A 24,039-nucleotide genomic window follows, 5' to 3' on the forward strand; every position below is an offset into this window, starting at 1 on the left:
CTGTACAACTAAAAATATTTATTTTCTGGCTCTTTACAGAAAAGGTTTTCCTATCCCTGTCTAGGCAATTCATAGAACTGGTATTCCCTGGAACCCCTATTTGAGAGATACTGCTGTAAGAAGATAGAGGTCGGTTGTTTTAGCACTGCTTGTGATGAATCTGCTTAATTTTATTCAGCTTTTATGCTGCCATATTTCTTTTCCTCTGGCTTTAAACTATTTCCTCTCAACCATTTATCCATTGTTGAAGATCAAAATCTGGCTCCCATGTGTCATTGTTCTTTCCTTTCATTTATCACATACCATCAATCACCAAGGATGTATCCAGTCTCAAGCCACATAGCTCTCAAATCTGCCTATCCCCACTCCCACCAGACTGGTTTAAGTGACCATCATCTCTTGTCTTGTTTTCATTTTCGTCTTTTAAGTGAATTGCCTCTGCCCACTATGGGTTGCTTCTAATACATTTTACTCATTGGATTCAGAATAATCTTTCTAAAATGCAAATCTAGTCCTATCACTTCCCTACTTAAAATCTTTCAGTGCCCCCCCCCTCCCCCATGGCCGTCAGGGTAAGCTCCAAATCCTCAACATGGACGTATCAGCCAAGGTCTGGTTGGGAAATCAGAAACCACTCTAGGTATTTCACACTGGAAGAGATTTCATTTAAGGGATTAGGTACTTAAGGAATTAGCTGTGCTAGAGGAGCAAAGACGAGGGAAGGCCATCAGTCAGGTTTGCCGCAAGTTTCTGAATGTTAAGACATTGCAAGAACTAAAGGAAATACCTGGAGGACCTCAGGCTGCCCACAGCATCTAAGTAATGATTTGTGGGGAAATGCCTGAGGCCACTATAAGATCCTCTGACTGCTGAATCCCATGCTTTTCTTCCCACCACTGCCTGAGGAACAGTAACACAGCTTGTTTCTCTCACCTTCTTGGTTTCATGTGAGTGACTGTCGGAGTCAACAAGGAATATTATTGAAAGGAGATTTTATAAATGTTCTTCCCAGGCTTTTACCCCCTGCAACATAGGGAAGAGCCTGGAAGTGGGGAATGGTGCTGAGTGGCAAATAGACCATCTGGGACAGTGATCTCTAAGACCATGTGGGATCCACTTCACTGCTTTTCTCCAGCTTTGGCTCTCTTATTCTTCTCTACTGTTCACCCTTATTCCGTACCCTACTAGACCCCAAATTTCAGACCTATTAGAGTGGGTGTTTTTAGAGGCCTTGAACAACTGACATTTACTATCTCATAGTTTCTGTGGCTTAGAGATTTAGGAGAAACTGATCTGGTGGTTTCAGCTCAGGGTCTCTCATTAGGCTTCAGTCATCTGAAGGCTTGACTGGGGCTGGAGGATCCACCTCTAAGGTGGCTCTCCCACATGGCTATTGGTGGGATGCCTTAATTCCTCGCTACATGGGCTACTTGTTAGGACTGATTGAGTGTCCTCACAAGATGGCAGCTGACTTTTTCCAGAGCAAGTAATCCTAGAGAGAGACCAAGGAGGAGAATACTAGAGTGCTTTAACTCCCTTGTTTTGGGAGCAGTTTGCCTGGTGTCTCAGGTCTGGTTCCCAGAAGCAGAACATGAGATGAAGATTTTTGGAAAGTGATACATGAAATATGTGAAATAAATATCTGTAAAATTGAGTAACTGAACAAACCCTTCTTCTAGTGGAGAAGCAAGATGCTTAGCCTTCCTAGGCCTGTGTCCATTTCTGGGGAGCTACCTGAGCAGGGACCATGTTGTCCCATCAACCATGGGAGTAGGCAAAATCCCAGAACAGATCTCTACATTTGGAGTGGCAGCACCCTCTAAGTCCATGTAACTCATACAGGCTTTTCCTTGCAAAATTAGGATGAAACTATATTTCTTATTTGTGGGTAGGGAAGTATTAATATTAAAAATATGAGATATATATTTTTAAAAGGAACCTTAGCTGGAGTTTCAATGAGCTCTTGGCTAAAAGTACATTTTCCTGCCTTGCCACATCCTGGTTGGGTCCATGTTACATTGTGAGCTGTGAGGGAAGGACTGCCATTTGTACTAGTAATTGTAATCCACAGGATTCAGGCATTGGATATCAGTTCAGACAATGAGAACTTTCAGACAAGGGCATATTGTCCATATTCATAGAGTTGTTCTCTACTTTAATATATGGAGATAAAAGGGAGCTGCTGAGACTCCCCTGTTTCATGGGTTATCATTCTCTTCAAGTTACCTTAGAAAAGTCTGAAGAAATAGCAAAGAAATCTCCCCAGTTTGTTCTGCTTTTCAGCTGCTAAGCCTTACACTATTTTCCTGAGGGAAAGTGAAATAGTTTCTTGCAAAGAGGGGCTTTTGTATCTCTAAATCTCATCTTTAGTTGTTGGTTGTTTTTTGTTTTTTTTTAATACCACAATGCTAGTTTTCTTTCCTCATCTCTTTTCCTGGGATAATGTCTGGCCCTGGTGAAGCTCTGCCTTTCCAGGACCTTCGTGATTCCTGTGCTCCAGGCCCCTCGCAAGATTTTACTCCTCTGAATGTTCCATGGATGGACCCATTTAGAATCAGACATGGAGTGGGGAGGGGAAGTCTTGATGTTCCTCCCAAGGAGGTTGATGGTGAGATTCCACCTCACATAGTGCCAAGAAGCTGTTTGTTCTTGGTTGTGGAGCTAGAAAACCTCAGCCTTTAGATCTGATTTCAGGAAGGTAAACCTATAAATGGAAAAAATTGTCAGGCACTTTTCACAACTGCTTTTTCATCCTTCCCAACTCCCACTGTATTGTCGTTTGGGTTTTTAGAGATGTTTAAGAGAAAGCAGAGGCAATGACAATGACCTTCTACTACTTTTGCTATGCTTGGAATCCTTGTTTTTGTTGAAAAGAGGGTCTGATTTATCATTTCCCTCAGTATTTCCACAAGAGGGAGACTGCTCGTCTCCTCAGGAAAGGGAGCATTAGGGCAAACACTTCTCTCTGCCTGATGATGGAGGGGAGCTGAGCAGGTGAAAGGCAAGACTGGTCCGTCACTCCTTTTCTCTCTGGCTGGCTGGCAGGATGTGTCAGTGCCTACCTGGGGTCCTGCAGAGGACTGCATGCATAAACTTGAGGCCAGAACATTTGTGTTCCAAGCAATGGATTTGCGGATGGAAGGCAAGAAGGGACATCAGGTCCAAGCTGTGTTCTTCCGCACAGGTCAGGGGAAGCCCTGCGTTTGAGAGGTTGTTGGGCCCTCACTCAGCCATTAATAAAGCTGACATTGGGCCCGCAGATCTTTTTCTTTTCTTTCTTTCTTTCTTTCTTTCTTTCTTTCTTTCTTTCTTTCTTTCTTTCTTTCTTTCTTTCTTTCTTTCTTTCTTTCTTTCTTTCTTTTGAGAGAGCACACGTGAGAGTGGGGGGAGGGGCAGAGGGAGAGAGAGAGAGAGAGAATCCCAAGCAGGCTCCATGCTCAGCGAGGAGCCAGTTGCAGGGCTTGATCTCAGGACCCTGAGATCATGAGCTGAGCCGAAATCAAACTGAGCACTTAACCGACAGTGCTACCCAGGCGCCCCTGGGCCTGCAGGTGTTGAAATATGACATCATTTGTTAGAACCCCCAGGGGAGGTGGGTGAACTCTTACATTCCCCATACTCTTGATGAGGAATGGCTCCCAGATAGCTTTGCATGGCTGTTGCCCGGGTGTTTCAAACTCAGTGTGCCTGAAAGTGAGCTCTTCTTACATCTGCTTCTCTCATGGTTCCTGCCTTGGGGATAGGCCTCTGAATTGTCATGGTGTCCTAAGCTGGTGGGTACTGGAGCTTCCTTTCTCACCATCCCCATGCACTGCCCCTCTAGGTGGCTGCACCCTGCTTATCACTCAGGTCTTAGCTGTGACATCACCTTCACCCAAATCTTTGCTGACCCACATGGCCTGGGTGTTCCTGGAGCCCCCATACTTACTCACCAAAGTCTGAATTCCACTGAAGCATGTTTGCCCCATCATTTCTTTGCCTTTTCCACTAGACTTCAAGCTTCTTGTAAGAAAGGTCTAAGTATTGTTTATCTTGAATACCAGCTCTAGCACGGGGCCTGCCTGCAGTAGCTGGTCAATCAATATTTCTTGAATGAGTACCACTTGGGTCCAAGAGTACCTGAGGCTGTATAGCATAGTGGTCACAAGCCCACCATTGGAACTTGAGGCCTGGGTCCAGACCCTGCTGTTTGTGGGATCTTGGGTGAGTTCCTCAAGTTCTTGATGCTCAGTGTCTTCACCGATAGGATGGGGGTAATAACTATTTCTTAGGACTGTGATGATGAAATGCTTTCATTTGTGCAGACCTCCTGGGGAACTGTGTGGCACAGTGTTTGGTGTTTCAGATCAGTGTCGACGGCAGCAGCAATACAGTTATCCTTAATGGAAGGGAGAAGACCATAAGCAAAACTTGGAATGAGAACTCATACATGTTGAGTGCCTGCATGATGGGTTTGAAGAGGTGGAGAGGTGGCTGGGAATCAAGGTTTCTAGCTAGGGCAATGCAAATGTAGGAGCAGATGGGATTGCTCTGGAAAAGAATGAATGGTGGTAGGAGGAATACGGTGGGAGAACCAAAGACAGAACCTTGAGAAATCCTATATCTGAGGGATAAGAGGAGTCAAAACAGGAAAGAGAGAGAATGATTGCCAGTAGGAGATTGTAGTTCCTCAGATGCCAGGGACAGGAGTTTTAAAAGATAGGGGTGCTGTGCTGGGCAGAAGGCTTGGGAGAAAACTAGAAGAGGCAGCAAGAATCCAATAAATGGGGGAGCATTAGTGCCCTTGTCTGTTTCAGTAGAGGCAGAGGAAGGAAGAAGCCAGGCTCTGCAAGGAGTTAGGGAAGGCCAGGTTAGGGACAGAATGGATACCCTAAGGATGATTGTTGTGCTGCAGATGCATATTACTTTGCGGGTAGAGGACTAATGTCACTATAATGAAGAAGTCACGTTAGTTCATACGGAGGGTTTTTTCTTTGCATGTTAACACTTTGCATTGATGGCTAATAGCAGCTGCATGTAGCAGGCCTCCTGGAGATAGGGAGCAGCACATGGTGCCTGGTCTCCCTGTACTCTCCTGCTTGGTTCTCTGGCATCTGCTTGGTCTTGAAGTGCTTTGGGGGCAGTCCTCGCCAATCTTTGTGCACTTGTTCCATACCACTTGGCAGCCTCAACCCTTCTGTTTACTCCTTCCATCATGCTCTCTCACCCCTACATTTTTAAGGTAAAGAGTCATATCTCTTAGAGTGTTTTTCTTAGGTATTTAATGTTTTTTAAAGTTTCTGTTTTTTTTTTTTCATTATGGTTACTGTTTTTGTTAGTGCTTGGGTTAAAATTTTAGTTCATTTCCCAGCCCTTTTTTTTCAATAAGCATTATTTATTATTATTTTTTTTAGTTTGAGCTTGTAAAACATTCGTTTTTAGCAATACCTATGTCTAGTTATAGACAACACTACCATGACTCCTTTTCCTAAGATTGAACAAAGGGGACATGGGAAGGAATGGCAGGGTCTAGAGAAGGTTTTCTCAAGGATCCAAAGACTTGACCATGCTTGGCTGCAAGTTGGTTTAAATCAGCTTCCACTTAGTGACATTTTCTAAGTGCTGTCCATTATATATTTAGGTGTTCATGTTTTTGCATTTTTATCTTCTCTGTGATATTTCTCTACAGTCTGAACAAGCATCTGAGGCTGAAATACACCCCCAGCTGAACAGAGCCCCCTCTCAAGCTGCAGACAGTAGTCCAACAAAGAAGGTAAGGCCTGTGGGAAGGTGCCTCTGTGATGGCATTGTGAGCCCCACCCCTGGGCTTCTGGTCTCTGTTTGCAGATCTGTTTTACTTTGGTTTCAGTGTCCTGACCTGAATGTTAATGATCCAGCTTTCCTAGAATTTGGTTTTTTTGTGAAGATTAGGGTGCTGATGATTCTTGGGTCTGACCTTGATGTCACTGACAGTTTGCACTTCCTCTTCAGCCTCCCAGCTAAATGGCGGCCTTGCTTTTGGCAAGTTGAGGAGGGGTGGTGGGGAGGGCCAAGTGCCTTTGGCAGAACCCTTCATGCTACTGAGGCTCTAGGAGGGCCTCTGGTGGGGGGCGGGGTAGTCTGCCCTTCTTTGTCCATGTGCCACAGTCCCCTCTTGCATCTTGGTGTCTTCACCATAGCCCACCAGTGTCACTGAGTCCCAGGTCACTTGCTCAGGAGGTGCCACTCACTTATTGTGCTCTCTGTTCACCTTGTTACCCTCTCCTTGCTGCTCCCCATTTTTCTAAGGCCCTCCTCTGGTCAGAGCATGGGTCCTGGGCTTGGGAGCACGGGGGAGGAGGGGCCTCCCAGGAAGCAGGCTGGCTGTCTCCTTCCAGAAGACACTGTGGCCCTTGAGCTTGGCTTCATGTATGAATTGGGAGTGGAAGAATGAGGAGCAGATGACTGAGACCTTCACAAACTTCAAAACTTACAACATATTCCCACAAGACCCAAAGTGAGGCAAGAGCGAGCTTTGTCTTCAGTCAGAAAAGGCCTCATGGTGTGAGATGCACACAGCATTGAAAAAAGGGAGGGTGGGCAGGTGGGCCACTGGAATCTGATTCCTGGGTCTTTTCAGGTGCAAAAAGCGGTAATAGGCTGCAAGCAGGGAAAGAAAAAAAAAAGGAAAAAAGAAAGGCCCCTAGAATCTGATGCCCATGTCCCTGCCCCCTTACCCCCCTCCCCCATTCTCGCGAAGCCATGAATCAGCTTTATATCCTCGGGTGTGGGGTTTGAACAGAGTGTGCACCTGACCTGAGAATGGGCCTAGGAGGAACATGAGCACATGGGCATGATGGGGGAGCATTTCAGTTTTTAACTTTTGGGTTTTATTGTTTTGTATTTAATCCACAGGACATACCATATTCTCAGCCTCCATCAAAGCCCATCCGAAGGAAATTACGACCTGAAAACCCAGCTCCAGAAAGCCAAGAGCCTTCTAGCACTGTTGGTGGGGCAGCGTTGGCAGTGACCGGGAAACCCCACACAGCAGTCCAGAAGTAAGTACGTCACATCAGGGAGGTCAGAAACTACCTTTTCAATCTTCGTATGCATGTACATGTAAATCTGTTTATATTTATACCCATGGCCATAGAAGAGTGTGATTTTATGGCTGTAGTTTTGCCTTCCTCCTCTCTGGTGGTACTACAGGCTCCCAGTCACCTAGAAAGAGACCTTCTAAGCTATAGGACTTAACCTGAGCCAAGGGGCAAGCGAGTACAAAGCTGTGGTGTTTCAGTTTGGTTTGATTTCCTTCCCTTCCCTCCTCCTCTTCGTCTCCTTCCCACCCCTCTTCCTTGTGCTGGGCCACGTTTTCCTAGGAAGAAGACAGTGATAAAAATGGCAGTTTCCCTCTTTGCCTGTCTTATGCTGCCCCCCAGGGCAAATGGCTAGCTTCCTGACCCTCAGACCCAACTTTGAGTAGATGTGCTTGTGATTTTTTTTCATTCCCCATGAAAATTTTCTGTTGTCGATCATCTCAGAACAGAATGGTCACCTGTGGAGCCTCCAGAATATCTGTCTGACTGCCTGTAATAGACATTGGAGAGGGTGGCGGGGTGTGGGGGCGTCTGTGGATAAGGCCAGGAACCAAGAGAATAATGCTCTGGACAAACCAATTTTCTTTTCTTTTCTTTTCTTTTCTTTTTTTAAGATTTTTATTTATTTATTTGAGAGAGAGAGAATGAGAGAGAGCACATGAGAGGGGGGAGGGTCAGAGGGAGAAGCAGACTCCCCGCTGAGCAGGGAGCCCGTTGCGGGACTCGATCCCGGGACTCCAGGATCATGACCTGAGCTGAAGGCAGTCGCTTAACCAACTGAGCCACCCAGGCGCCCTGGACAAACGAATTTTCTACAGAGACTTTGGCTTTAAGAAAGGCTATCACTCGCCTCAGTTTCCCTGTAGTGAAATTGAGCGAGGTGTTGAGGGCAGAAACCTGCTACTGTGTGTGACTTCACAAGTGAACTCGACTGGTCACTAACGTCAGTGCTCAAGATAAGCCCTGTGACACTGCTCTCAGGACCTTGCTGATCCCAGGAGCTGCTGTGGGTTTCTCCTGCTTACGCTGTTGTAGAAAAAGGAGCAACAGATTCTGTGGGTGCAACTTGCCTCTGAAGCCAAAACCCCATTGTGAATCTGTATAGCACTCTTCAGATGATGGTTTTGTTGTTTGTTTTTCCAAATAGACAGCTCCCTGGTGGTATCAGTGCATAAAGGAAATCTGTTTTGTCCTTAATGGCCCCTGAGAGCTTTGATCATCTTTCCACCACTGTCAAGCCTGGGGGATGGATCCCTGTCAGGGACACAGATGGCTAAACTTGCTTCCATGTGCCACCCTGGCTTTCCACTGGGTCTCTGCTTCACATTACTGCTGGTCAGTCAGTGGTGCTTACAGCACCCCCCGCTCCACCGACTGGATGGAGGGCAGCTGGTGGAGCTCCCGCAGAGGTCTTTTTCAGTTTCTTTCCTTCGTCTTTTTTTTTTAAACAGTTTTATTGAGATATAATTCATATAGCATACATTTCACCCTTTTACGTGTACAGTTCAGTGGTTTTTAGTATATGCACAAAGTTGTTCAACTGCTGTCACAAACTAATTTTAGAACATTTTCATCACCCCCAAAAGAAATTCTGTGCTGATTAGCAGTCACTTTCCATTCCCTGTCCATGTCCCAGGCAACCACTAATCTACTTTCTGTCTTTATAGGTTTGCCTGTTCTGGCCATTTCATGTAGATGGGACCATGCAACATGTGGTCTTCTGTGGCTGGCTTTTTTTCAGTTCACATAATGTGTTCAAGGTTTATCCATATTGTAGCATGAATCAGTACTTGATTCCTTTTTATTGCTAAATAATGTCCCATTGTATGGATATACCACATTTTATTTATCTTCTCATCACTTGATGGACATTTGGGTTGTTCCCACTTTGAAGCTATAAAGAATAATGCTGGTATACTATGTGTGTACAAGTTTTAGTGTGGACTTATGTTTTCATTTGTCTTGAGTATGTACCTAGGAGTGGAATTGCTAGGTCATATGGTCACTCTAATATTTTGAGGACTTGCCAAACTGTTTTCCACAGTGGCTGCAGCATTTTACAGTCCTCCCAGTAACATATGAGAGTTCCAATTTCTCCTGTTTTTTTTTTTTAATAAAGATTTTATTTATTTATTTGACACACAGAGAGAGATAGTGAGAGAGAGAGCACAAGCAGGCAGAGCAGCAGAGGGAGAGGGAGAAGCAGGCTCCCAGCTGAGCAGGGAGCCCGATGTAGGGCTCGATCCCAGGACCCTGGGATCATGACCTGAGCTGAAGGCAGACGCTTAACTGACTGAGCCACCCAGGCGCCCCTTGTTGTTACCTTTTTAAAAAAAATTATTACAGCCATCCTGGTGGGTGTGAAGGGGTATCTCATTGTGTTTTTGATTGCATTTCCCTAATGGCTAATGATGTTGAGCATCTTTTCATGTGCTTATTGGCCATTTGTTTATCTTTTTTGGAAAAATGTCTGCTCAGATCCTTTGCCTTTTCCTGCTTGGATTATTTATCTTTTTATTTTGAGTTATGAGTTCTTGACCTATGCTGGATACAAGTCCCTTGTCAGATGTATGCTTTGCAAGTATTTTCTCCCATTCTATAGGTTGTCATTTCACTTTCTTTTTTTTTTTTTTTAAGATTTATTTATTTGAGAGAGCGAGAATGAGAGAGAGAGAGTACATGAGAGGGGGGAGGGATAGAGGGAGAAGCAGGCTCCTTGCTGAGCAGGGAGCCCGATGCGGGACTTGATCCAGGGACTCGATCCCGGGACTCCAGGATCATGACCTGAGCCGAAGGCAGTCACTTAACCGACTGAGCCACCCAGGCGCCCCATCATTTCACTTTCTTGATGGTGTCATTTGCAGCACAAAAGTTTTTAATATTGACGGGGTCCAGTTTATTTTTTTTCTTTTGTTACTTGTGCTTTTGGTGTCAGAGCTTGAAAACCACTGCCTAACCCAAGTTCATGAAGATTTTTTCCTGTGTTTGCTCCTATAGGTTTTATAGTTTTAGCTCTTACATTGAAACCCATGGTTAATTTTGAGTTCATGTTTGTGTATAGTGTGAGGAAGGGGCCCAACTTCATTCTTTTGCATATAGATATACAGTTGTCCCCGAATTGTTTGTTGAAAGGAGATATTTCCTTTTATCTGCCTGTTTAGTGACTGTCCCTCATTGTGATACTCTCTCACTAGTTAGGTGACCACATGGTGTCAGACCGAGAGAGGCTAGCGACCACAGCAACACAAATAGTGCTGTAAATGTTGGATGTAAGCTTTGGGTCAGGGAATTTCATACAACTTGTTTTAGTTCCTAGACTACTTTATTTGGGGTTGATAAGAAGCAACTTAGCATTCATCATTTTTTAAGCCCTGGAGAGAGAGACAGCCAGACACATGATCGTTAGTCTGTATAGTTCTTTCTCACCCAGGGTTCTGGGAAAGAATGAAACTCTGATGCCCTTAGACATCCATTGTCTGTAGGATCTTAACTTCTCTCCTATGCATGTAGAGTGGTCTTTACTGTGTATTGTTTTGGGGAAATTTGAGAAAAGAGTCACAAATAATTTTCTTAATTATCTAACAGAACACTGGTTAAGGAAGGCCAAAAAAATAAACTAGTTGGAAAATGGTCATCCTCTCTTTGGGAAATGAACGTCAGAACTGAACTATTGTTAAGAAACAAAATCTCTTTCAGATATTGTCATTGTCTATTTCATTTAGGGCAAAGGAAAAATAAAATAGTCTAAGTGAGCTGCTGAGTCCAGATTATAACTAATAAACAACTGTTGGATTGTGTCAAAATTACTGAGCTGCTTGTAAGGACAAAAGTAGGTTTTTTAAAGAAATAATTTGGCTTACTTGGTTTCCCCTCACATCTTGTGCATCTAGTAAAGATGGACTTTGGGAAAATAGAATGGTTTGAACAGTTTAGAGAGAGAGGATGTTGTATAGCAGTACTACGACTGAAACTGTGCCCGCCTCCATGGCTTTTGCTCTTCTCTATAACCCCGGGAAGTGTCCTGGACCACCCCAGGGCATGCCCAGCAGCCAGTGTGGCAGTGTCTGCTTGCCTGCATGACATTCTCAGTGTGGTTGGGAGTCTGTTTTCCTTCCTGCTTCATGGCTGGCAGTACTGGAATGTCTGTGGGGTTGATGAGTGGCATCCCTAATGAAAACCTGCCATTTCCAAGTAGAGAAAAGGCAATACAGGTTCAATTCTTAGAAGCTGTGCTCACAATTCCTTGGGAGAAATCAGGGCTCAGGTTGAAGGCTAAGATTTTTCTCATCTAGAGACCCCAGTTTATATTCTTTCAAATATTGGTTCAGCTGCCTGAATGTAACCCAGGTAACAAGCACTCAAATAACATAGAAATTGACTTCTTTCTTGTATAAAAGTCTGAGTTGGTGAGTGGTCCCAAAGCATAGAGTAGCTCCGTGCAGGAACCCAGGTGCCTGCCCATATTCTTATTCTAGATCCCCATGGGGGTTGCCTTTATCCCTGTGGTTGAAGATGGCTCCCTAACATGTTCACATTCTGGGCCCCAGAGAGGGGGAAGGAACAAATGGAGAGAAAACAGACTACTTTTAAGGGTATGACTCAGAAGTGGCATCTCTGATCCCTTTGGCCCAAACTTAGTCATATGGTCTTACCTACCTGCAGAGAGACAGGGAAATGTAGTTTCTAGTTGGAGGGCCACTCAAACTGAGAATAATAGGCTACTGCATGTAAGAAGGCGCAAGAACAGGTTTTGGAGGATAGTCTGCCACAAAACCTTGAGTGGACAGTGCCTCACAGTGTTGCAGTTCTGAATTGATAGATAGCATGACACACAATAGAGTGAGACAAAATAAATGTCTACTTAAGTGTTACTCCTTCATTTTCCTCCCTGGAAACCATGCCAGTTAGAGCACAGCCTGGAACAGTGAGTAAAAATACTGGGAGGACCTGAAGAGAGAAACTCCAGAGGCAACTCTTAAGAGGGTGATGCAGGTTAAATGCTTTGCTGACCCCTTCAGAGGTATTCTGGGCTTGATCCTATCTTTGTGTTATTTACGGCTCCTTTGGTAGCAAATAATAAAAAGCGACTTGAGGTAGCAAAATATACTCTTTATTATAAGGATATAGGGGTGATTCAGGGAAATCAGTGGCAGGAGTGGATTGGAAGAGAAGATTGCAAACCTTCTGGGGCTCATTCTGATGCCTCTCAGTTTTCTTAAGGTGTTTTTGACGTTTTTATCTACAAAGACTTCTCAAGCACCTTCCACTCCAGAGATTACATTCTCACTGTGCTGGACCCAGGCTGAACTGAAATATTAGCCATAACTCAAGTCCTTCGGAGGGAGAATCTGGTCAGCTTGGCATGGGCCAGATCCATTCAAGTGTCAAAATAGAGGTGAGGATTTTCTTGAGACAACTAGAACTCCCTGCCAGGGACCCATCCCTGTGGAGGAGGTGGAAGGAGATGGAGCCAGTTCCTAAAGGAGGAGGAAACCGTTAGGAGCTGGACACACATAGAGTAGTAGTAGTGTAAGGAGGGGCATCAAGTTCTGATCAACTTTTTTTTTTAAACCTTTTATTTTGATATAATTACAGATTCACAGGAAATTACAACAACAGTGCAGAGCGGTTCTGTGGATCTTTTACCTAGTTTCTCTTAATGATTACATTTTACCTAACTATAGTACAATATCAAAACGAGGCAACTGACATTGGGACAGCATATGTATTGTTCCATGCCGTTTAATCACATGTGTAGAGTCTTGTAACTGCCACTGTAATCAAGGTACAGAAATCAGACCTACCCTCTCCTCGCCATTCCTTACCCCTGGCAACCACTGATCTGTTTCCCATCTCTAGAATTTTTTCATTTTGAGAATGTTATATAAATAGAATCACACAGCATGATCTTCTGAGTTTGGCTTTTTTCACTTGGCACAGTCCCTTGACATCCAAGTTATATATCTCAATCAGCACTGCTAAGCAGTATTCTGTGGTATGGATGTGCCATAGTCTCTTGAGCCATTCACTTGTTGAGAGATGTTTTGGCTGTGTCTAGTTGTTGAGCATTATAAATAAAGTGACTGTGAGCATCTTGTGTACAGGTTCTTGTGTGTGCATAAATTTTCGTTTCTCTGGTATAAATGTCCAAGAGTGTGATTGCTGGGTTGTGTGTGGAGTGTATGTTTAGTTTTAAAAGAAACTGCCAAGTTGTTTTCCAAAATGGCTGTACCATTTTACATTTCCACCAGCAATGTATGACAGATGCAGTTTCTCCACATCCTCACCAGCATTTGGTTTTGTCACTATTTTTTTATTTTAGCTGTTCAAGTATGTGGGTTGTTCTATCCTGTCATGGTCTTAATTTGCATTTCCCTAATGGCTAATGATGTTGAATGTCTTTTCATGTGTATATTTACCATCATATATCCTCTTTGGTAACATGTCTCTTCATGTCCTTTGCCCATTTTCTAATTGAATTGTTTTTTTTGCTGTTGAGATTTGAGAGTTCTTTTTATATATTTTAAATACATATCAATTGTCAGGAATGTGGTTTGCAAATATTTTCTCTCAGTCTATAGCTTGTCATTTCATCCTCTTAACAGTCATTTGCAATACAAAAGTTTTTAAAATTTTGAAGAAGCCCAACTTATTTTTTTTCTTTTATGGATTGTGCTTTTGTTGTTACATCTAAAAACTCTTCACGAACAAGCCCTTGGTCCTGAAGATTTTCTCTCATGTTTTATTCTAAAAGTTATATAATTTTACACTTTATATTTAAGTTGCTTGATCCATTTTGTGTTGTTTTATGTAAGATCTGGGTCAGGGTTCTTGGCCTGTGGATGTTGAATTGCTTCGGCGCTGTTGGTTGAAAAGGTTATTCTCGGGACGCCAGGGTGGCTCAGTTGGTTGGGTGTCTGACTCTTGGTTTTGGCTCAGGTCATGATCTCATGGGCGGTGGGATTGAGCCCTGCATTGGGCTCCCCAGTCTGCGCTCAGCAGTTTGGGACGTTGCGGTTGAAAGATTCTCTTCCTCTGCCCCACCCCCCAGTCAGGCACGTTCTCTCTCTCTCTAAAAATAAAATAAATCTTAAAAAAAAAAAAAGAAAAAGCTGTTCTTGCTCCATTGACTTGCTTTTGCACCTCTGTCAGAAGTAAGTTGTCTGTACTAGTGTGAGTGTGTTTCTGGGTTCTCTATTCTGTTCCACTGATCGATGTGTGTTTCCCTCTGCCTATTAATCCACACAGTCTTGATTACTGTCTTCATTACTTATTTACTTGATTACTATAGCTATATAATAAAATGTCTTCTATTTCTCCCACTTTTATTACGATTTTTCAAAATTGTTTTAGGTATTCTAATTCCTCTAACTTTCCATATAAATTTTAGAATAATTTTGTCTTGATCCACAAAAATTCTTGCTGAGATTTTGATACGAATTGTGCTAAACCTTTGGTGCACCTCAGTGGCTCAGTTGGTTAAGCATTTGCTTTCAGCTCAGGTCATGATCCTGGGGTCCTGGGACCAAGTGCCCCGTGGGGCTCCCTGCTCAGCGGGGAGCCTGCTTCTCCATCTCCCTCGCCTGCCCCCCCTGCCGGCTTGTGTTCTTCTTGCGTGTCTCTTTCTCTATCAGATAGATAGATAGATAGATAGATAGATAGATAGATAGATAGATAGATAAATAATCTAAAATAATTTTTTTAAAAAGGAATTGTCTTAAACCTTTATATCAGTCTGAGGAGATTTGGCATCTTTACTATTTTGAGTCATTCAATCCATGAACATGATAAATATTTCTCTATTTTGATCCTATTTTTCATTACTGTTGTATATAGTTTTCAGCATGTAAATCTTGTGTATGTTTTGATATATCTAAGAACTTCAGTTTGAAGCTTTGTAAATGATACTGTATTTTTTATTTTTTCCCAAGTATTCAATGTTAGTGTATCAAAATTCTGTTGATTTTTTAAAAAGATTATCTATTTATCTGAGAGAGAGAGAGAGAGAGGGAGGGAGGGAGAGGAGCAGAGGAAGAGGAACAAGCAGACTCCACCCTGAGTGCAGAGCCCAATGCCGGGCTCGATCCCACAACCCAGAGATCATGACCCGAGCCAAAATCAAAAGCCGGATGCTTAACTGACTGAGCCACCCAAGCGCCCCCATTCTTTTGATTTTTGTATGTTAATCTTCTCTCCTCAAAACTCATTTTTATTAGTTCAGAGAATTTTTTTATAGATTCCTTGGAATTTTCTATGTAGGCCATCATGTCATCTGCAGATAGGGACAGTTTCATTCTTTTCAGTTATGTGTGCCTTTTATTTCCTTTTCTTGCATTACTGTGTTGGCTAGGACTTCTAGCACTGTGTTGAAAATAGTAATGAAAGTAGAAATCCTTGCTTTGTTCCTCATCTCAGGGGGGAGAGCATTCAGTTTTTCATTATGTATGATGTCAGCTGTAGTTTTTTGGTAGAAGTTCTTCATCAAGTTGGACAAGTTGGCCTCTATTCAGTTTTCTGAGAGTTTTTGTCATGAATGGTTATTGAGTTTTATCAGGTGATTTTTCTATATCAGTTGATATGTGATTTTTTTCTTTCATCTGTTAGGATGGTGGATTGCACTGATTGACTTTTGAATATCGAATCAGCCTTTCATCTCTGGAATAAAGCTCTCTTGGTCATGGTGTATAAGTTTTTAATACATTGCTAAATTCTATTTGTTAATATTTTGTTAAAGATTTTGCAGATATCTATGTCCAGGAGAGATATTGTGTCTAATTTATATCTTGCTAGGCTGCCCCTTTCCAAGTCATTTGGCTAGAGAGAGCAGTATTTGGGTTGGGGGAGGCTTTTTATTGTCTGACCTTATTGACATTTATGGCTTGCTGACTTCTCCACCATCCAGTCTGGGATATATGAAGCAAAAGAGAAAACCCAGGGAATTCACTGCTATGTGTTTCCCTGAGTACTGAGTTCCTGGGCTGGTTTGCCTTCTTCACTCCACTTTTTGGAGTAATCTTATGTTTGTCTTACATATTATGTCCAGGATTTTAACTGTAGTTGGTGGGGTAGAGAGAAGTATGTCTACTCCATGTTGTCCTGAAACTGGAAATCCAATCCTTATCTTTCTGAAAGTAGATTTTAAATCCTCTTCCCTGCCTATTTATGGATGAAAAAATTAATCTTTCAACTTCTTGGGGAACGGAGTATGCCTTCTGCAGATTAGCAGAGTGGGTAGCATAGTGTATATTCTCAGTGAATAGTAATCATCTCCACAATGGTCACTATGCATTCCGGTTAAGTTGCCCTGGCATAGAACCTACGTCTCACAGGTTGCACATATGTCTGTTTTCCTAGGGGAACTTAAATTGCCCTTTTGCTCTGCAAATTCAGTATTTTTTGCTGTGGGATATAAGGCTGTAGGTTATACCATCGTGTTGATATATCATCCCAACTGTAGACAGCTTTGAGGGAGAAAGAGGGTTCCAAGAATAATTAGGGCCAGTCAAGCAGTGTAAGCAGAGACTGTAACGGGCAAAGTGGAACATATGGTCACCCTAGTTATACCTGCTCTGTGAATTTACTATTGACTTAATTTGGCAATAGTGGTATTAAAACATTTTCTCAAGTGCCACAGATGTATGCTGGTATATGCACATGCCTGAGCATACTCACACACATAGACACACTCAAGCATTCATGCCTAATAATAAAGAAATGAAGGAGACTTGTATAGGCCGGCTAAGTTAATGTAGGATTTTTCCTAAAGAGAATGTTCTTCTATTCATTTCCTTCAGACTTGTCCACAGGGGCCACCTGCAGGTCTTTTAAAAATGCCATTAAGGCTTACACAAAAAGGGCATTCTAGTTAATGTGGTTTGTCAGGAAGAAATACTTATTAAAATGTCTTGGAATAAATGGAATGCGGCGTTTGAAAAGGTCCAATTCACAGCTTGTCTTTCAAGTTATAAAATGGGAAGTACTCCAGGTGTGAATAATTCATCCGGACAAATTTGTTTCATTTGATGTGTGTCTGCCTGCCTGCCTGTGACATTAGCCCCTTGTTAGTTGAGCACTTCTCATGAGTCAGTGTTCTGACCCACAAGGGTCCGGACCTCTGAGTTCTATTTCCCTGAACTGTTTGTACTTTTTTATAGACAGTCTTCCAAACAGAAGAAGGCCATTCAGACTGCTATCCGCAAAAATAAAGAGGCAAATGCAGTGCTGGCCCGGCTGAACAGTGAACTTCAACAGCAGCTCAAGGTAAGGAGCTTCCCGAAATTGGATTACTGGGCTTTTCATCTGGTGGTTTTGTTTTGACCATTGGCTGAGCACCTGCTTCCATTTCTGTTGGTAAGACTTGCATCTTTGTTCTCAAACCTCTTTTGGAAGGCAGAGAATGGCTGCACTTAAGTTTCATGGGCTGGTTCTTGTATGTTTAGAGGAAGACTAGCAACTTGAATATGCAGGCTACATATTGTTTATTAGTGACTAGGACAGAGAATTTATTACAAAGGCTGTCTGAAGCATTCTTCATTCCCGAAAGCTTCTGGACAAGCCCTTGATTGTTTAGATCCTCCCTGAATATACTTATGTATATACTTATGTAGGTGGAGGAGGGTAGCCCTGATACTATCAAAGGCCCGACCCCTCCGGCGGGCAAATGGTTCCGTATCACCTTCTCAAGAACATCACCTCTCTCCTTACCACCTCTTTCTCATCACCATTCATCTCCCCTGTTTTGGTTTTCCAGGACTGCCATAACAAAGTACTACAACCTTGGTGGCTGAAAGTACCAGAAATCACTTCTCACAACTCTGGCGGCTAGAAGTCTGAAATCAAGGTGTCAGCAGAGCCGTGCTCTGTCTCTGAAGGCTCTAGGGGAGAATCCTTCTTCTTTCTTCCCAGCTTCTAGTAGTGGCTGGCAATCCTGGGCGTTCCTTGGCTTCCAGATGTGTCATTCCAATATCTGTCTTCACTGTCACATGGTCTTCTCTCTGGGTCTCTCTGTGTCTGTGTCCAAATTCCTCTTCTTATTTAAGTGTCCTCTTCTTATAGGGACACCAGTCATTGAATTAAGGCCTGCCCTAGTTTAGCATAACTGCATTTTAATTAAATTACATCCACAAAGGTCCTATTTTTCTATGAGGTCACATTTACAGATGCTGGGAGTTAGGACTTAAGCATATCATTTTGGGGGACACAGTTCTACCTACTGCATCCCCTGATTCTCTACTGCATCATTCCCATCCATATAAACGTGCTCCAGTATTGTCCATTATCTTGACTTCACATCCTTCTTCAATTGCAGCCCCCTCTCTCTGCTCTCCTTCCCAGCTAGGTTTCTTAGGAGTTGTTTTCATTTACTCTCCTTCCTCACCAACAGCTTTCTCTCTCTCCACTTCAATTTGGCTTTGCTCTGCTCCATTCACATCCCTCCTACAACCAAATCCAATGGGCCGCTTTCAATGTTACTCGAATTTTCAGAATTCTACACAATTGGCCATTGCCTCCTCTGAAATGGCCTTTCTCACTGGCTTTTGGACTACTATACTTTTTTCCTGTTCCTTCCACTACCTCCCTCCCTCCCTCCTTCCCTCCCTTCCTGGTGCTTCTTCCTTAGCATTCTGTGCTATTTCTTCCTTCTTTGAGTTCTCTTTTATTACTCCCCCTTTGCCCCAATATTTTATTATGAACATTTTTAAGCATACAAGAAAGGTGAAAGAATCCTATGGTAAATACTTTTATAGCCACCTCTTTTAACATTTTACTATACTTGTTTTATCACATATCTACCCCTCTGTTCCTCATTCTACCTTATTTTTAACATGTTTTTCAGTAAATTGTAGACATCTGTATGCATCCCCTAAATATTGCAACATGCAGATCAGTAACTAGAGTTCAGTATTTTTACAGGTTTTTTTGATGATGTAAGTTTTACATAGAATGAATGCACAGATGCTAAGTGTGCCATTTGCTGAATTTTTACAAATGCATATACTTATGGAACCCAAACCCCTATCAAGATACAGAACATTACCGTCATCCTACGAGGCTCCCTCATGCTCCTTCCCTGTCAATTCCAGCCCCACGCACACAGAGGCAACCACTGTTCTGACTTTGTTATGTCATAGTGTTGTTTATTCTGTAACTTTATATAAATGGTGTTCCCTAACACGTACTTTTATGTAAAGCTTATTTCACTTAGTATTACATTTTTGAGATTCATTGATAATGCACGTGTCAGTAATCCATTCCTTTTTACTGCTGGATAGTATTCCACTGAGTGATTATTCTGCAATTTCATTATCAGTTCTTCTATTAATAGACATGTGAGCTGTTGCTAGTTTTTGGCTATTTTGAAGAAAACCACATTCTTGAATAAGTCTTTGTGTGGAAATATGTCCTCATTTCTCTTGGGGAAGTACCTAAGATTTGGATTAGTAGGTAATGTGGCGAACATATGTGATTAGTTTTATTAGAAACTGCTAAAGCTTGGGGCGCCTGGGTGGCTCAGTCAGTGAAGCGTCTGCCCTTTGGCTCCGGTCATGATCTCAGGGTCCTGGGATCGAGCCCCACGTTGGGCTCTCTGCTCAGCGGGAAGCCCGCTTCTTCCTTTCCTTCTGCCTGCCGCTCCCCCTGCTTGTGTTCTTGCTCGCTCTCTCTCTCTCGTCTCTCCCTCTGTCAAATAAATAAATAAAGTCTTTAAGACGAAAAAAGAAAAGAAACTGCTAGAGCTTTTCCCAAAGTGGTTGTAGCATTTTGCACTCCTCCCACTAGAACGTGAGAGTTCCTGTTATTCCACATCCTTGCCAACATTTGGTGGTGATCTTTTAATTTTTGTTTATCCTGTGGTGATTTAGTTTTTATTTTGCATCTCCTTGATGCTTAATTTTGCTGAGCATTTTTTATTACAATTATTTACCTTTCATATGTTTTATGAAGTGTTCAAAGTATCTGGCCATTTAAAAAATCATTTTTTGTCGTCTTTTGTGGCATTGTAAGTAGATGCTTTTTATACTATCTTGGTTACTAGTCCTTTGTCAGATACCTGTTTTATAAATGTTTTCTTCCAGTCTTTCATTTTCTTAACTGTATCTTTTCAAGAACAGATATTTTTAACTTTTAAACAGTCTAATTTATTGGGTTTTTTTCTCTTATGGTTCTTATTTTCTTCTCATATAGGGAAACTGCCTACATCTAAATTATGAAGATAGTCTCCTATGTTTTCTTTTAAAGCCATTATTGTTTTAGCTTTTGCATTTAGGTCTTAAGTTACTTTTTTAAACCACTTTATTGAGGTATGATTGATACACAACAAACGATGCATATTTAATGTATGCAATGTGATACATACAGTTGGAAGATAATTATATATCCATGGACCCATCACCACAATTTATGCCATAAAACTATTCATCACATCTAAAAGTTTCCTTCCCCCTCTTATTATTATCATCATTATTATTTTGTGAACATGACAAGAACACTTAACATAATAAGATCTGCCCTCTTGGCAAATTTTTAATTATACACTACAGTATAATTCATCGTAGGCACTATGCTGTATAGTAGATCCCTGGACCTTAATCATTCTGTATAACTGAAACTTTGTACCCTTTGAATAGTACTTCCCCATTTCCCCCAGCCTCTGACAACCACCATTTTCTACTCTCCTTCTAGGAGTTTGACTGTTGTAAATTCCTCATATGAGTGGTGTCACTTAGCATTTGTCCTTCTGTGTCTGGCTCATTTTCCTTAGTGTAATGTCCTCCAAGTTTATCTATGTTGTTGCAAATGGCTGAATTTCTTTCTTTTTAAAGACTGAATAATATCCCATTGTATGTATATATATTTTCTTTATCCATTTGTCCATCGGTAGATACTTAGGTTCCTTCCATGTCTTGGCTACTGTGAATAATGCCACAGTGAACATGAGAGTACAGATAATCTCTTCAAGATACTGATTTTAATTCCTTTGGATATATACCCAGAAGCTGGATCATATTTGGTAGTTCTATTTTTTTCAGGTTTATTGAGATATAATTGACATATAACACTGTGTATAGGTATCAACATGTTGATTTGATACATTTACATATTGCAATATGATTATCATAGTACTGTTAATACCTTTGTCACCTCACATAATTACCAATTCTTTTATGTGGTGAGAACATTTAAGATTTACTCTCTTGGCAGCTTTGAAGTATGTAATGTAGTATTGCTAACTATAGACACCATGTTGTACATTAGATCCCTAGAACTTACTCATCTTATAACTGGAACTTTGCACCCTTAGTTAACATCTCTCCATTTCCCCTCCAGCTCCTGGCAACTTCCATTCTACTTTCTGTTTTTATGAATTTGGCTTTTTTTATATTCCACACACAGGTGATATCATGCAGTATTTGCCTTTCTCTGTCTTACTCCCCTTGGCATAGTGCCTGCAAGGTCCATCCATGTCACAAATGACAGGATTTCCTTCTTTCTTATGGCTGAATGGTACTCCATTGTATGTATGTACTACATCTTTATCCATTCATTTGTAGACAGATACTAATGTTGCCATAGCTTGGCTGTTGTAAATAATACTGCAGTGAACATGGGAGTGGAGATATCCCTTTGAGATCCTGATTTTTATTTCATTTGGATACTTGGAAGTGGGATTGCTGGATCATGTGGTAGTTCTTTTTTTTAATATTGAGGAACCTCCATGCTGTTTTCCATGGTGGCTGCACCAATTTACATTCCTACCAACAGTGCACAAGGATTCCCTTTTCTCCACATTTTTGGCAACACTTATGTCTTACCTTTTTGATAATAGCCATTCTAACAGGTGTAATGTGATACCTCATTGTAGTTTTTTTTTTTTTTTTTAAAGTAGGCTCCACACCCAATGTGGGGCTTGAACTCACAGCCCTGAGATCAAGAGTTGCATACTCCACCAACTGAGCCAGCCACGTACCTTTCATTGTGGTTTTGATTTACATTTCCTTGGTGATTGCTGATGTTGGGCATCTTTTACATACCTGTTGGTCATTTGTTTTGGTATGTTGTGTTTCCATTTTCATTTGTTTCAAGATCGTTTTTGATTTCTTCTTTGACCTATTGGTTGTTCAGGAGTGAAATAATTTTTATTGCCTTAATTGTATTAATTCCTGTTAAAAGTTATACTACCTCATTGTTTTCCCTCAAGGTATTAACTGGATGCTTGTCACTCTAGCATTGTGCCTATTAATGTTTTATGTACTTGATTTTTAGGATTCTAAATCATAGAATTTCAGAGCTTTAAGAGAGCTTGGAAACCCTCCTTCAACAGATGGGCATAGCAAGGCCCTTGAAATCTGTGTGACTGGCCCATGGTCACTTAGCTACCATGTAACAGAGCAGAGGAGGAGTAATACCAAGTCTCCAGCACCTTTGGCACTCTGCTTCCCTGTATGATACTGATTTGCTTTTTATTAACTTTTTTATTATTGAAGTATAGTTGACATACAATGTTACTTAGTTTCAGGCATATAACATAGTGATTCTGCAATTCTGTGTATTCTGAGTACAGCGCTCACTACCACAAGTGTAGTCACCATCTGTCACCATGCAGTGTTATTATAATATTATTGACTATATTCCCTATGCTGTACTTTTCATCTCCATGACTTACTTATTTTATAACTGGAATTTTGTACCTCTTAATCCACTTCACCTATTTTGCCCATCCTTCCACTCACCTCCTCTCTGGCATCCACCAGTTCTATGTATTTAAGAGTCCGTTTTTTTGTTTGTTCATTTGTTTTATTTTTCAGATTCCATGTATAAGTGGAATCATATGGTATTTGTCATTCTCTGTCTAACATATTTCACTTAGCATTGTACCTTTTAGGTCCATCCATGTTGTTGCAAGTGGCAGGATTTCATTCTTTTTTGTGGCTGAGTAATATTCCTCTGTGTGTGTGTGTGTGTGTGTGTGTGTGTCACATTTTTTTACCCATTCATCTATTGATAGACACTTGGGTTGCTTCTGTATCTTGGCTATTTTAAATAATGCTGCAGTAAACATAGGGGTGCCTATATCTTTTTGAATTAGTGTTTTTAATTTTCTTTGGATAAACACTGAATTTTGGAATTACTGGGTCATATGGTAGTTTTTTTCCTTTTTTTGAGGAACCTTCATACTGTTTCCCATAGTGGCTGCACCAATTTGCATTCCTACTAACAGTGCATGAGTGTTCCTTTTTCTTCATATCCTCACTAACACTTGTTATTTCATATCTTTTTGATACTAGCCATTTTGACAGGTGTAAGGTGATATCGCATTGTGATTTTGACTTGCCTTTCTCCAATAACTAGTGATGTGGAACATCTTTTCATGTGTCTGGTAGTCATTTGTATGTCTTCTTTGGAAAAATGTCTGTTTAGGTCCTTTGCCCATTTTTTAATTGGATTGGGTTTTGTTTTGGTATTGAGTTGTATAAGTCTTTTATATATTTTGAATATTAATCCCTCATCAGATAAATCATTTGCAGATATCTTCTTCCCTTATTCAGTAGGTTGCCTTTTTGCTGATGGTTTTCTTGGCTGTGCAAAAGCTTTTTATTTTGGTATAGCTCTATTAGTTTATTTTCCCTTGCCTAAGGAGACATATCCATAAATGTTGCTAAGGCTGATAGCCAAGAGATTACTGCCTATGTTTTCTTTTAGGAGTTTTATGGTTTCAGGTCTCATATTTAGTCTTAATCCACTTTGAATTTATGTTTGTGTATAGTGTAAGAAAGTGGTCCAATTTCATTCTTTTGCATGTAGCTGTCCAGTTTTCCCAACACCATTTATTGAAGAGACTTTTTCCCATTGGATATTCTTGCCTCCTTTGTCATAGATTAATTGACCCTATAAGTGTGGGTTTATTTCTGGGCTCTCTATTCTGTTCTTTTGATCTATGTGTCTGTTTTTGTGCCAGTACCACACTGTTTTGATTACTACAGCT

The 24,039-nt window shown here is 41.5% G+C and overlaps 1 protein-coding gene across 12 annotated transcripts in view; it reads left to right on the forward strand.

Moving 5' to 3' along the window:
* The window catches only part of REPS2 (RALBP1 associated Eps domain containing 2), a 221,350-nt gene that overhangs the window by 182,191 nt on the left and 15,120 nt on the right, over positions 1-24,039 (forward strand). For 8 of the 12 annotated variants that reach the window (XM_064573814.1, XM_064573818.1, XM_064573819.1 and 5 more), the window contains 4 exons: positions 5,669-5,752; positions 6,874-7,019; positions 17,213-17,318; positions 17,809-17,898. In XM_064573814.1, coding sequence (XP_064429884.1) covers positions 5,669-5,752; positions 6,874-7,019; positions 17,213-17,318; positions 17,809-17,883 — 411 coding nt within the window. In that variant the 3' untranslated portion in view covers positions 17,884-17,898. The remainder of the gene's footprint in view (positions 1-5,668; positions 5,753-6,873; positions 7,020-17,212; positions 17,319-17,808; positions 17,899-24,039) is intronic. The other 4 variants (XM_064573817.1, XM_064573822.1, XM_064573820.1 and 1 more) reach the window with 1 other exon arrangement.

This window comes from Mirounga angustirostris, unplaced genomic scaffold (assembly GCF_029215605.1).
Source record: "Mirounga angustirostris isolate CCGP_5_RB_7025 unplaced genomic scaffold, mMirAng1.0.hap1 SCAF_11, whole genome shotgun sequence".
In the NCBI taxonomy this organism is placed as follows: domain Eukaryota; kingdom Metazoa; phylum Chordata; class Mammalia; order Carnivora; family Phocidae; genus Mirounga; species Mirounga angustirostris.